Raw genomic sequence first — 14,107 nt, forward strand, 5'->3', positions numbered from 1 at the left:
AAAAGCTAGAAAAATAAAAAGCCTTAAATACAATAACTTTGAAAAAATAAATTCAACATTTCAAACCTCACCTCAGATATCTCTGGTTCAGCAGACTGGGCCAATTTCTGCAACTGCTGAGTGTAGGCTGGGGATATTTCAGTAATGGGCAGAGTGGCCAAACGGTTGCCAGGCAGCGAAACAGACACATGATACTCATGAGCTTCTCGCACACATCCCAAGACACACAACTCTGTGGTGAGACACTGAAATAAAAGAGAGTCCATTACTCAGTTGTACATACTTTTTTTGTGTGCATATAGTAGCATATCGACACCACAAAAGAGATCAGGTTGTGGAGGAAAATTTAAAAAGAGACAAATGACAAAGGGAGGACCTACCACTGAAACTCTCCAACCACCCACTGTTGTAAGTGTAAGAATATATATCTGTTGGTGCCGTAAAATACAAACACACTCAGTGTTTAACCTATTCATGTGGCAGCTCTTTATGCAATACATACTAAATTACAGTGTTACAAGCACACCCCCCCCCCCTTCCAAAAACCCTGATTTACAAGACAACAGTAAACTCACTGTGATTTTAAACTATTCATAGCATGCTGACTATTTTTATTGAGGAATTGCAGACCTCAGCAATGATTTTAGAACTACCAAGAGTTGATCTGTTTCTTCTCGTTACATAGCTGAAACATATTACTACTGATAGAAATTACAGCGCTAGTGTGAAGTTCTTATTGTGTAGGAAGTTCAAAGGCAGCAATTGGTACTTTTCAAACACATAATATAATAAAAAAAACTACTTTTCATTAAAATAAACTCAAGCTATTTTTGTGTTTGGGGAAAGGGGGAAATGCCCATGTTTATAAATGGTGGGTCAATAATCACTTACTTGGTGCAGTGGGACACCAACATGGCCTTCTGAGCTCCTTTTTTTAACTTTCTTCAGAGGTAAGGACACAGTGGTCAATTCACTATCACTCCGCTTTCTTTTTATTGCCTTCTGCTGCTTGTTGGCATTCTGAAATGCAATGAAACGAAAGGAATATTGAGAAGAAAAAAAAAATCAATTTACTGATGGAACGTGGAACTGATACCAGAAACTGTCCAGCAACAATGACCAAGAAACAAAAAGCCTCCTGTGATGATATCACAATATGAGCCACTGATGCGCTTCAAATTGTCTGCACAAATGACTCCCGTGCAAAATCATAATCTTACAACTGTCATTAATCTATTAAGATCCATACAGAATGCAGACTCAGAAAAATCGTGACATTTTCATAGAAAGGAAGACACCCCCCCCCCCCTAAACAAGAACGAAAAACCGGATGTGGAGTAAAAAGGCAGAACTCGTTCAAGATTTTGAGAGGGACATGACCATAACCGAAAAAATTAACTTTAGACTCAGAAGATTACAGCTAGTGTAAGAGGAAAGTCAAGACCAGTCTCCAATTATATGAAAAGACCAAGAAAAGAAGGCTAAATACAAAATACTTGAAGAGGCATATGACATTATAACAAAGCGCAGAGCTTCAATTCTTTTCTTGAATCCGCTGCAACTGACATTTTTCACCATGTAATAGCCTAATTAGCCGCAAAAGCTTCCTCGAAGGATATATTTATTAATTTAAAATTGTCCTAGAAGGCCACTCATTGTTGAGGAGAAAAGTGGTTGTCTCAGAAGACAGTTGGACGTCTTGAACAATGTCACTATAATAATGAAGAAAAATGCAGGGGTGGGGATGGGAGATTGTGTTTGTGTGAGAGAGAAAGTGGGAAGTGGTCATTTGTACAGGTGACCGTCATGGGCAGATGGCTGTTAGAGCAGGTTTGACTCTTGTAAAATTGAATGTAGGCAATTACAGCAAAACACAATACAGTCCAACCCTTCGTCCTCGTCGGGGGAGGTGGAAACAGGATAAAGTAGGGGATAGCTGGGTCCGGGTGAAGTACGGTGTGACTTTATGTCACTGAGGCGTTACGCTAGCCGTGAAGGCCGTCCCGGGTCACTCTGAAACGTTGCTGGCTAAAGGGGCTCTGGTGAAACCGTGACTGGCCTAGCACGCCGACGGCGGATAATTACTGCTACAAAACAATTAAAGGAGAAAACACGGACAGAAACAAAGGCAGAATAACATGCTGGTGGAAGGATGAAACCAAAGAAGCAATTAGAATGAAAAAGAAGAAATTCAAGAAATGCCATAAGTCAAAGATCGAAGAAGACTATATAGAAAACAGGAAAGCGAGAAGAGAGACCAAAAGAATCATCAAAACTGCTAAAGAAAAAGCAAGGAAAATATATGGCGAGAAACTGACCAAAATCTGCAAGGAAAGCCCCGGACAATTTTATAAAAGTGTGAAGAGCATGCGGGTAAGGAAAGAACCATACAACCCGACATGCATTATAAACGACAAAGAGGGAAATGCCATTCTCGGCAAACATGCAATTAAGAAAAGATGGGAAAATTACTTCCAAGAACTTCTCAACCCAGACGTTTGCCACGGACAACAAGAAGAGTTCCAACCATCATACGGAGATCAAACAGAACCACCAATACTTCCCAGTGAAGGCATTCAAGACCAGCCCCAGGACCAGATGACATCATAGTGGAAGCCATAAGAGCTTGTGGAAACACCGGTATACTGTGGCTGAGGCGAATTTTCAACAGAGCCTGGGAGCAAAGAAAATGCCCAGAAGACTGGCAGAAAGCCATAGTGGTACCATTATGGGAAAAAAAGGGCAACAAACGCGACTGCACAACATACAGAGGCATCTCATTGTTAAGCCACTCAGATAAAATATATGCAAAGATACTAGAGCAGTGCATAAGACCTATTGTAGAGATAAATCCGAGCAAAGCTCAGTTTGGATTCCAAAAGGGAAGAGGATGCACAAATGCTGTATTCACATTACGATAGAATGCGAGAAAACAATCGAACACAACAAAGAATCCACCACTGTCTTTATAGACCAGGAGAAGGCGTTTGACACAGTAAACCATGCAAAACTCTGGAAGACACTCAAAAAGTATGGCGTCAGAGGACAAATGTTAGATAATGTCAGAGCTCTATATACCAACAGCAGAAGCTCAGAAGAACGAAGGAAGGCAATACAGACAGGTTCAAAGTAAGGTCTGGAGTACGACAGGGATGCGTTTTATCTCCCCTCCTGTTTATAATACCAAAGTCCAAAAAGCCTAAATGAATTTATGTTCGCAGACGACCAATGTCTTATTCATCATGACCAACAAAGCCTCCAAAATCACACTACCGAACTCAACAACACCTGTGAGAAATTCAACATTACAATAAGCACATCAAAAACAGAAGTTATGAAAGTGAGCCGAAACCATAGTCCCCTGAATATCCATGTCAATAGTAAACAACTGAAAATGGTGAAGGAGTCTAAATATCTTGGTAGCACTTTTTCTGAAAACGGGTCAATAGACAGAAAATAGAAATGCGAATTCAAAAAGCCAACGCTGTCACCTACCAGCTCGCACCCCCCCTATCTCATCTAAAACATCTCCATTGACACAAAGAGACAGCACCTCACTATTCATACCAACATTATGTTATCAGTGCAAGACCTGGACTTTAAGCAAAATTACAGCATGCGAAATGAAATGTCTCTGCAAAACCCTTAACATCACCAGACGAGACAGGCAGAGAAATGAAGAAGTAAGAGCAGCTAACGGCACTGAGTCCTGCCTGTATTACATAGAAAGACAGAGGATAAAATGGTTTGGCCACCTGTTACGCATGTCACCTGACCAGCCAGCCTCGAGAGCCTACAACACCAAGCACTCAACCTATAAAGGAAGATTAAGGCCATGCAAAAGGTGGATCGAAGGTGTCAAAGAAACCCTAAGAAAACATTACATCACAGCTGAAAGAGCTGCGGAGCTGGCCTACCATAGAAAACTGCATCTCCCCGACGCTTAACGGCAACAGAGGATGAAAAAATAAAAGTAGTGCCTATACATAGTCAAGTCTTAAAAACGGCATCATATTATGATCTTACTGATCAAGTTTGACCTTTGCCATCCGGCATACTTTCAACAGGCCCCCATATTCTCATTCCAAACCACTGTCACTATTAACTATTATGATGAAGGATCAATATTATTTTGAGATTGTTCACCTTTTTAACAGGCAACTCTTCATTCTCATCTCCTTTGCCTTCATCCTCTTGTGGCTTCTGTTTACGCGCACCACCACGAGGGAAATCTTCTTCCGCCTTCCACATTTTGTGTTTGGCTAGACTAGAACCTGAAAAGAAAGTACAAGCTTGAAAGAAATTCAAACATGATATTATTCATGAGTACACTGTAGCTTTTTTAAAGGAAGAATGAAAAAGCAGTTCATTTTCAGTAAATAAACACCACACTGTCATTACTATTACTTTTAGGATACTTCTGTATGCTGTGTCCAGGTCAATGGTCAATACGACGACAACAAATTGAAACAATGAATGTTAACAGTTGCATCATCACCCCATTCAATACATAGGCCTTAGACTTGCCTTAGAAGTATAATGCCATGAACATACATACACACTTAGAAGACAAGTTGTATTCATTTCAACCAGTCACTGACACCTCATTATAGAGTTCTATAACTTTGTCTTAAGTTACAATAAAGTAAACTATGTCAGAGTCATGAATGGTCAAGACAATATAATGTGAGGCAGCTTGGTGAAATCAGGTGCTCGTCAAAATACAGCAGAAATTGGAGAAACAGATTTTCCAATTAGTCTGTTTTATCAAATTTTTATTTTTTGGCTCAACGTCTTTTAAGTAGTTTTAAGTCCATATTTATAAAAACACGAATCATACTGAAATACATTGATTAAAAGCACACAAAAATGTAATTTTTCTGTTTTCAAGGACTCTTTAACTATTGGAGTCACCAAACTTTGGTGGCCATTTTCTCGCTAATTTCACCACTGAAATCAAGCGACCTCACATTCTTCAATCACAAACTTGAGTTCTATTTAAGATAGATAGATGGATATATTTATTTCATCTGAAGCATGGCATTCACATAAAAATCAGCTTTTAGTAATACCAATAACCCCATATATATGCCCAAAATTTGACGAGCGCCCGATTCCACCGCGCCATGACACACATGTAAATTAATAATTCATATTACATTACAATTTGAAATGTCACAAAAAAAACCCAGCAGTGTTGACAGCCAGACAGTGACAATGGAATATTATTTTCTATAGTATAGCGATCTGTCAAATTCATATCCAAAACGATTTTTTTTTTTGGTCAGGCGTTGAAAACCTGAACGGGAGCAATACAATTACTCTACTACAAACTGAAAAAAAACCCCAAAACAAATGGAGTGAGTATTCTCACCCGGACTCCATACTATTTTCACCCGCGTTTTTCATTTCCACCTTTTTTATATTGTTTAGGTTTTGAGAGTCTATCACAGAAATTATGACATGTTGGGATTCAACACTGATCATCTGTCATAGATCTAGATTCTAGATCTCTCCTGCCCTTTTTAACTCCCAATGGAGCTTTAGCGAAGCCTTTCCTGTGCATCCTTTTCTAGAGCTAGCTGTTTCCATGTCTAGATTCTGGATCTAGCTCACAAGAAACGGAGTATATCTACGTACACGGTAACCGAGCACCTAGTCTCAGTATCTACGAACGTACGCGACACTGAGACTACCTGCCTGGTTGCCGATACCGTGCATTCTATACTGAGGCTAGGTGCCCGGTTACAGTGTACATAGACACCCCGCACAAAAAACCCCCCTTGTTTCTGTATAATTACTGTAATTTTTGTTGAAAATGGAAGAAGAATAACAACACACTACAATGCGATAGTCGCCATAGTTATTGTACCCTGCAAAACCTGGCCATTTTGCAATTCCGAACAACTTAGCCAGGTTTTACCAGCTTCGAATAACTAAGGAAATGAGTGGCTGAATCCGTCTGCCTCGCTGTCAAGTGTTAAGGGTATCGTGTAATCATTATACTGCCTTATTTCACAATTTTTTATCAGCCTATTTACTTGTATATTATTTTATTTAGGTTAAGCCTACCTGTTCTCAACACCCAGGTGAGAATAAAATCCATTGTATTCTCAGACCGGGTGAGAGTAATAATAATTATTCTTACCCGAGTGAGAACAAAAAATGGATACTATTCTTACCCAGGGAGAGAATAGCGACAGACATTAAAACAAAACAAGTAGGCTAATATGTATTTGTTGGGCGCGATCTGTCGATTTGCGCTATCCATCGACCGCGTAGCGCATTTGGTTGATCAAGGAAACGCACGACAATCCATCGATTGTTGCGCATTCTGTCGATCAGCGGATCGCGCAGCGCCTTTTGTCGATCCGTGAAATATACTTACTGCGCATTCTGTCAATAAACTATGATGATGAAGTGAATTTAAAAAAAAAAGAAAATTGGTTTATTGAGCACGTCAGTCTTTGAGTTTGAGCATCCAAAAAGAGTTGTGTGATGAACTTAAAGTGTTAACGTTGACGGTTGAGTGAGGCGGTCAAATTAACACGACGTTAAATCGAGCACCTGAACTCAGTATTTGGACGGATGTGATTGGCTGCGAACTTCACGTGGTATTCCAAATACGGTCAAGATTTAATGGCTTGTGATAAATTGTTGTGTGTTGATTAAACATTTATTATACAAGTATTGTTTTCTTTATTTCCTTGATAAGAGCACCTCGAGCACAACCAAACTCTCCATATGAATAAGTGTTCGGAGTGATCATACTCACCGACCTATAAGGCCTAACCCTGATTGCACTCTCATTAGATCTACCAAACAGCAGTGTCTAAGTACACGATAACTGACAACTCAGGGTCTTTCCACCACCACTACAGCATCATCGCTACTTCCGCTACCATTTTTTTCCCACATGTTTAATTTGATTTTGTTGAGTATTGAGTTTTTCTGTAATTTAAAAAAAAAATCACATCGCACAAAACCGACAGCCGTGGCCCCTTCCCCCATAAGCAGAGAGTGCGATATCGCTACGCGCAGTCTCATTGGTCGAAACAATTAACTTTGCCCCCAGCAACGTCAGCTCAACATAGTTATGACGCAGGGAGGGCCAGTTTAAATAGAACTAGTAACTGGATATTAAAGCTCACGTCTCAATTGTTATCAAAAAGGCTTAGTTAGAGGCGACAAAATGATCACCTATAATTTTTGCCTCGGTGCCCTAGCAAATTGCCTCGGTGCCCTCTGAATTTTAGTCAGATTTATATTCGCCTTGCACGCTCAGCAGAGTGAGAGAGGGGAGGTGAATTTTGTCGCCTGGAGCGCTACGAGGGTTAATATACAGGTAGACATTTCCATCTTTTGGTGCCATGCGGTTGGATACTTAGATGTAGTCACGTGATCGGAGGGGGGTGTATCCTGGTCTGACGTTAAACAAGATGGGCGGCTACCTAAAAATAGTTTGCGCCCTTCTACGTTTAATCGCATGAAATAAGGGAGGACTTCCGTAACGAGCGACCACCCCATCAAACACAATAAAGAAGAGGCCTAGACCTAACCCTACTCCTAACCTTAACCCTACCCCAAGCCCTCAATTCTGCTCTGTCTCATAGTGGTTGTTCGTTACGGAAGTCCTCCCGAATTGAGGGCTAGGGGTAGGGGTAGATCGAGGGGAAGGGGTAGGGGTAGATCTAGGGGTAGGGTTAGATCTCTTCTTTATTATGTTTGATAGGGTGGTCACTCGTTACGGAAGTCCTTCCCTAATAAAACCCTAAAATCCTAAAAAAAAGCTACAAAATAAGGTGATCTACTAATCCCCGACTCAGACCTTCAAAACTTTGAACTACGCCTAAAAATGTGCAAAGGAAGTGGCTATTCTCATCCGGGGTGAGAATAGAAAAACGATCTACCTCTCACCCCGGGTGAGACTTGTCAGCGTAGGCTATTCTCACCCGGTGCGAAACAAGACCTGCTTTTCCTCATTTTGGAATACTGTCTATCGGTGTGGATGATCAAATTGATAAAAGCCAAGAAAAAATTACGTTATAGCACAAAAGTAAGCTAATTTGATCGTCTTCAAAGATGCTATGGCTATTTCACTGTTCGAATCGAGCCGAACTACGCGGGTCGCCATTTTGTTTTGCCCGGAAGTTCTCGCAAAATCTACTCCTCCCCGCTCTCTCTCTCTGTTTCTTTCTGAATACTGTCTATCGGTGTGGACGATCAAATTGACCAAAACAAAGTTAAAAAATGATGTTAAAACACAAAAGTAAATTAATTTGGTTGTCTACAAAGATGCTATGGGGGCTCTCGTGGCCTAGAGGTTAAGGTGTTGGCCTCTCATTCAAAGGTCCCGGGTTCGAATCCGGGTAGCGACCGAAGGATTTTCTTCTCTAAAATTGTCTCCTTTCACCTCCTTTCTAGCTCTCTAGCAATGTTCTGTTGTCTGCTTTCAATTCCACTTTCTGCCCCCACCCCCTCACCTCCTTTGCCCCCTCCTCTGGGCTCCTGACTCTTTCTGCAGCCTTTCTACTGCTACTCCTTGGCTCCTCCTTACTGCTGTCTTTCTGCCACACCCCTGATCTTCTGGTAGGAAAGATCTACTCCTAGCCTTCTCGGACAAGGGCGAAAAATCTCGGAGGGCTCGTGTGCAAGTTGCGCACGTTAAAGATCCCTTGGTGGTCTAAAATCGATAAGAGTAGGCTTCGGCCGCCACCCGGGCAAAATTCAAAAATTTCCTACCAACTGAAAATATTAGGTGTGTCCCGCGCGCTCATATGACCTATGCAGTTGCGAGCGCCGTAAAACACTTTACAAAAACAAAAAAAAACAAAAGATGCTACGGCTATTTAGCTTTTCGAATCGAACAGAACTACGCGGGTCGCCATTTTGTTTTGACCGGAAGTTCTCGCGCTACTCCTCTCTCTCTCTCCACTGCCCACAGACAAAATTGTACGCTTTTAGTAGGCTACAGTTGTTGTAATGGAACGTTTGTGCACGGCACAGAATTCTACAATTTTTCTGTTATCAGTGTAGAATTCTGTGGTTTAGGGTGAACGCAAAATTTGTTGGCCTAGATCTAGGCTATAACGGTGAACGCGCACCGGGTGAGAATAGCCAAAAAATTTGCCTGCACTATTCTCATCCCGGGTGAGAATAGAGGTGGCCATGTGCAAACTAGATCTAGATCTAGATCTACCGTAATTTTGTCATAAACAGATCGTACAGTGGTTTTCAGTCTTCCATCATGATTTTGGAAGCCATTGAGTACAATCTTGATGACATAGAATTTTGATCCAGATCTGATGGTGGTCGCTCGTTTCGGAAGTCCTCAATTGAAGAATTAAGGCCACCTCTATTCTTACCCGGAGTGAGAATAGTGCAGGCGAGTCTTGTGGCTATTCTCACCCGGTGCGCGTTCACCAAATTTTGCGTTCACCCTAAACCACAGAATTCTACACTGTGATAACAGAAAAATTGTAGAATTCTGTGCCGTGAACAAACGTTCCATTACAACTGTAGCCTACTAAAAGCGTACAATTTTGTCTGTGGGCAGTGGAGAGAGAGAGAGAAAGAGAGAGAGGAGTACCGTGTAGTTCGGCTCGATTCGAAAAGTTAAATAGCCGTAGCATCTTTGTAGACAAGCAAATTAATTTATTTTTGAGTTTTAACATCATTTTTTAACTTTGTTTTGGTCAATTTGATCGTCCACACCGATAGACAGTACTCAGAAAGAGACAGAGAGAGAGAGAAGAGGGGAGGAGTTGATCTTGCGAGAACTTCCGGGCGGGTGAGAATAGCCACTTTCAAGAATTAAACGTGCTAAAGTCTTTATTTATTAAAGTATAAGACATAATAATAAGATCACCCAAAATAATACCATTTATTTGATCTAGAAATCTAGATGTAGATATAGATCTAGATCTAGATTCTAGATCTAGATGTCTGTCTAGATCTAGATCTAGAATCTATATCTAATATCTAGATCTAGATCTCACTGGGGTAAGTTTGAAAGACACGAGTCACCCAGACTCAAGACAAAACAACGTGCGTTGTTAATGTTGTGTATATATTAGAACTTTGTCTTTGGTGTAGATCTAGTTTGTGCGTGTGTTTGACCCACTCTTACTCTTTACAGGAAATGTATTGCAATTGACCGACTCAATAATATATGTCTTTATTTACAGCATCAATCATAAATAAATTTTATCTGTGAATGTAAATAAAACAAAGAACTTTACATCCTTGTGGCCACTCACCCGTTGTAGACAGTTTGTTTTGGTCCTGTAATCCTCATGCGCGAAACACAGGGCTGCGCCATATTCTAGGAACGGTCAGAATTTTTTATAGCTTTGGATTGGATACTATTCCCCCCCTTCAAAAATCTAATTCTGATCAATCAAAGAAATTCATGACGATAAAATTGATAAACGTTGAACATTAACTAATTCAATAGAATGTTCAAAAATATTAATTTGATAGGCGTACGATATTTTTAAAAAGATAATTGACGCCGTTCCTACAATCATTAGTGAGGAAATGAAAATTTTCTACTTCCGCTATCCCTGTCGTCCCAGTCAACTTGTTGCCGCAAAGGTCAGGGTGAGAATTTGTGTATGTCAGACACATTAAATCTTTCTATGTATATTTTCTTAGCACTTTTCTGTACCCTTTTCAGCTCCAAGTACAGATCTCCTTAAATCTACAACTTATTAACTTACTGACTGCCATGGGTTGAAATCTCAAGCCCAATGACAATGACAGTGTTACCTCGGCCTCGACTGCTGGCATCTCAACTATCAACTTCAAGTCTCCTCTGCCTCAAACTCAAGGGCCAAGGGTGTTTTACTTTCAGATCATCATTGTCGGAGAGCTGATCTAGATCTAGGCCTAAGCCCAAACTATACTGAGTTAGCAAGTGGCTGCTGGGCGACAATTTTTGGGGGCCACCTCTATTCTCACCCGGAGTGAGAATAGTGCAGGCGAGTCTTGTGGCTATTCTCACCCGATTTGCGTTCACCCTAAACCACAGAATTCTACACTGTGATAACAGAAAAATTGTAGAATTCTGCGCCATGAACAAACTTTCCATTACAACTGTAGCCTACTAACAGCGTACAATTTTGTCTGTGGGCAGTGGAGAGAGAGAGAGAAAGAGAGAGAGGAGTAGCGCGAGAATTTCCGGGCAAAACAAAATGGCGACCCGCGTAGTTCGGCTCGATTCGAAAAGTTAAATAGCCGTAGCATCTTTGTAGACAACCAAATTAATTTACTTTTGTGTTTTAACATCATTTTTTAACTTTGTTTTGGTCAGTTTGATCGTCCACACCGATAGACAGTATTCAGAAAGAGACAGAGAGAGAGAGAAGAGGGGAGGAGTTGATCTTGCGAGAACTTCCGGGCTTGAATTAAATGGTAAGGAGGGCAGGCAAAAAGTTGCCTCGGTGGGGCCTAAAATTCAGAGGGCACCGAGGCAATTTGCTAGGGCACCAAGGCAAAAATTATAGGTGATCATTTTGTTGATTTAAGTTGGTAATATTAGATCGTGCATAACAACGTTTATATAAAAAACAATACAATTTATTCTTGCTTCTACAAAAGTACAGAGTTATTGGAAAATTTGTAAAATTATGAATGAAACTAAGTAAATCAAAGTAAAATCCCTTAAAAACAAAAGCACTAAAAATCGCAGTTTTAAGTCGAATTAATGATCATGATTGCCTCTGACTTAATTCTTTTCCTACCAGGCCAAAATCCACCACTGGCCCAGGGCTTTTCCCTGGCCTATTTTTACGCCCCTACCCCGCGAAAGGAAGATGTCAAAACATCCACCTAAGCACAGTTAAACCATATCATATGGCCCATCAAACTGAAGGTTAAAAAATAATCTATCAGATGGTGATACAATATTGAAGATTTATTACAATTATATTAGTGTGGGGTTTCTAAAAGTGATAGTGCGATATCGAAGGTGTCATATTAAATCAACTATTTTCCAGCTTTGAAAGGTCATATCTAAACAAGTACAACAACAGCATCATTCAAACTTTCCAGGTAGGTTGCCTAAAGTAATGCAAAGAAATGCTGAAAGTTATACATGTGTACCTAATATAGAAATGAAAATATGAGACATATACTGAAGTCAGGGGAGCGATTTTATTTTTATTTTTACATATAGAAGGGGACAAAAAAAGCGCTGAAATGACTGAAAATCGTCTCTCAGTGCTATATTTTCTTTTGCATCTGCTAACAGGAAGTCTATTCTATTATTTTGAAAACTTGGATCGGCCAAAAATTTCTTTACTGGATTGGAATAGATTGCGAGCCACTCGAGCCGTATTTTGCGGCTCTCGGTCCAGCGAGGCAAGGTCGGGAAAGTGTTAAATGCCTTTATGACTAACTCTTATTGATTGGATTAATATGAATAATGAATATGACTGTTGACAATAGGGTACGATAGAAAACAGTAAATTATGGCCAATTATAATTAGGTAGGACATTAATCATTAATGAGATTCAAACAGAGTGGTTCACAGGCAGTGTAGTTAAATAAAAACAATTAATCATGGTAAATGTAAACAAATTTTGAACTTGTATGAAAAAAAAAAATGAGGAGTGAAAAAAAACAACAGTTTATGAACTTGTATGGAAAAAAAGAATGAGTAGCCTAACTAAAAACTGCTGTCTAGCAGTTAAACAGTATGAAGTTATGACTATGATAAGTGAAAACAAGTTTTGAAAAAACATGTTTTAAAGTATATTTTATATAAAAGAGACCTAAACAATCAGCATGTCATATTATGACTTTTGACTAGATTAGAATATTGAAAATATATTGGCACGCACAATATAGGTTAGAAAAAGACTAGCTTACTGTTTGTCCCTTCTGAGTAAAAAGTGATTTTAAAAAATATCACCTGAGAAGATAATTTAGAGAAAAGTGCTGTTTTATCAGAATGTCTATTTGTGAGACACATCTCTTGCCACTTGGCAAAGCAGGGTTCTGGATTGAATTCTTTGATCTCAGGACCATTGGGACGTATAAGATCTTTTCAAGCATATCTCTGGAAAGCGAATGCCTTCAATCACCAAGGATGGGCTTCATCAAAGAAAACTGCTTTTCTACCTCGGCTGTGGATGATGGCAAAAAAAAGATTATATGAGCCAAAATGAGACAGATTGGGAACTTCCCTTGCTTTTTTCGTTTATCAGGATTGATCTTGTCTTGTTCTCATTCAGAGGTATTGAACCCTGACTTTCGGAGAGAAACATGAGCCACTCTTCCTGTATTTCAGTGTTGAGCATCCTTGGTGTTGAAGCACAGTCTCATAATGAGCTATCAAGTCATCCATCTGTGTCTCACCATATTCTTTCAGCTCATCCATTTTGTCAGTTCCAGGCACACTTGTCCAGTCAAATGTCCTTGCACTCTTCAAAACTTTGTCTTCTCTTGTGCCAGAAAATCTTTCTTCCAAGCACAGGACAAGCTTAATCTACACATCTTTCATGGTTTGTTTATAATCATCACGCTTGCACTTTCTCTCTCATCTGCAGTCTTCTTTTTCATCCAGAGCTTTTTTCAGACATTGTTGAGGTTTGGTTATCATTGATGTGAGTGTGTTTGCACTAGCCATGACAAAATGGACACCATGGTCAAGATGAGCACTGTGTGACTGAAGTTTTGATGAGATTTCAGACAACTGACAGTAACTTAGTGACAGAATGTCTTCATACCTTTCCCCCCCCCCTCTCTCTCTCTCTCTCTCTCTCTCCCTCTCTCTCCCTCTCTCCCTCTCTCTCTCTCTCTCTCTCTCTCTCTCTCTTGTCAGAATGAAGAACTATTTCATGACACAAACAAGATGGTTGTTACTATAAATATCGGCCAATGGCGCACTCCTAACGTTCTCTAATTAACTTAACTATATACTATCTGCTTGTGGTTTCCCTAAGTAGGCCAACTACTGATTACCGTTGCCTTTAATTTAAAAAAACAAACAAGCAAGTAGCCTTCTTAAAATTAGGCTATAATTGTGAGGACCGGTAGGCATCAGATACTTTCTGCTCTTGACATTTCGTTCTTGCATAACCATAGATCTAGATCTAGTGG

At 40.0% G+C, this 14,107-nt stretch overlaps 1 protein-coding gene and 1 long non-coding RNA gene across 4 annotated transcripts in view; one reads left to right on the forward strand and one right to left on the reverse strand.

Moving 5' to 3' along the window:
- LOC101864445 (protein RRP5 homolog) overlaps positions 1-10,341 on the reverse strand; it is a 46,171-nt gene extending 35,830 nt beyond the window's left edge. The window contains exons 1-4 of the mRNA XM_005094083.2: positions 10,260-10,341; positions 4,147-4,274; positions 892-1,020; positions 72-245 (exon numbers count right to left, since the gene is read on the reverse strand). Of these exons, the coding sequence (XP_005094140.1) occupies positions 72-245; positions 892-1,020; positions 4,147-4,251 (408 nt within the window). The 5' untranslated portion in view covers positions 4,252-4,274; positions 10,260-10,341. The remainder of the gene's footprint in view (positions 1-71; positions 246-891; positions 1,021-4,146; positions 4,275-10,259) is intronic.
- A 161-nt stretch (positions 10,342-10,502) lies between these two features.
- Positions 10,503-14,107, forward strand: part of LOC101864675 — a 6,709-nt gene continuing 3,104 nt past the window's right edge. Inside the window, exon 1 of one of the 3 annotated variants that reach the window (XR_220249.2) lies at positions 10,503-10,596. This is a non-coding gene — a long non-coding RNA (uncharacterized LOC101864675). Of the gene's footprint in view, positions 10,615-14,107 lie in introns of all 3 variants that reach the window. The other 2 variants (XR_001184701.2, XR_001184702.2) reach the window with 2 other exon arrangements.

Source organism: Aplysia californica, unplaced genomic scaffold (genome assembly GCF_000002075.1).
Source record: "Aplysia californica isolate F4 #8 unplaced genomic scaffold, AplCal3.0 scaffold00075, whole genome shotgun sequence".
NCBI lineage: Eukaryota > Metazoa > Mollusca > Gastropoda > Aplysiida > Aplysiidae > Aplysia > Aplysia californica.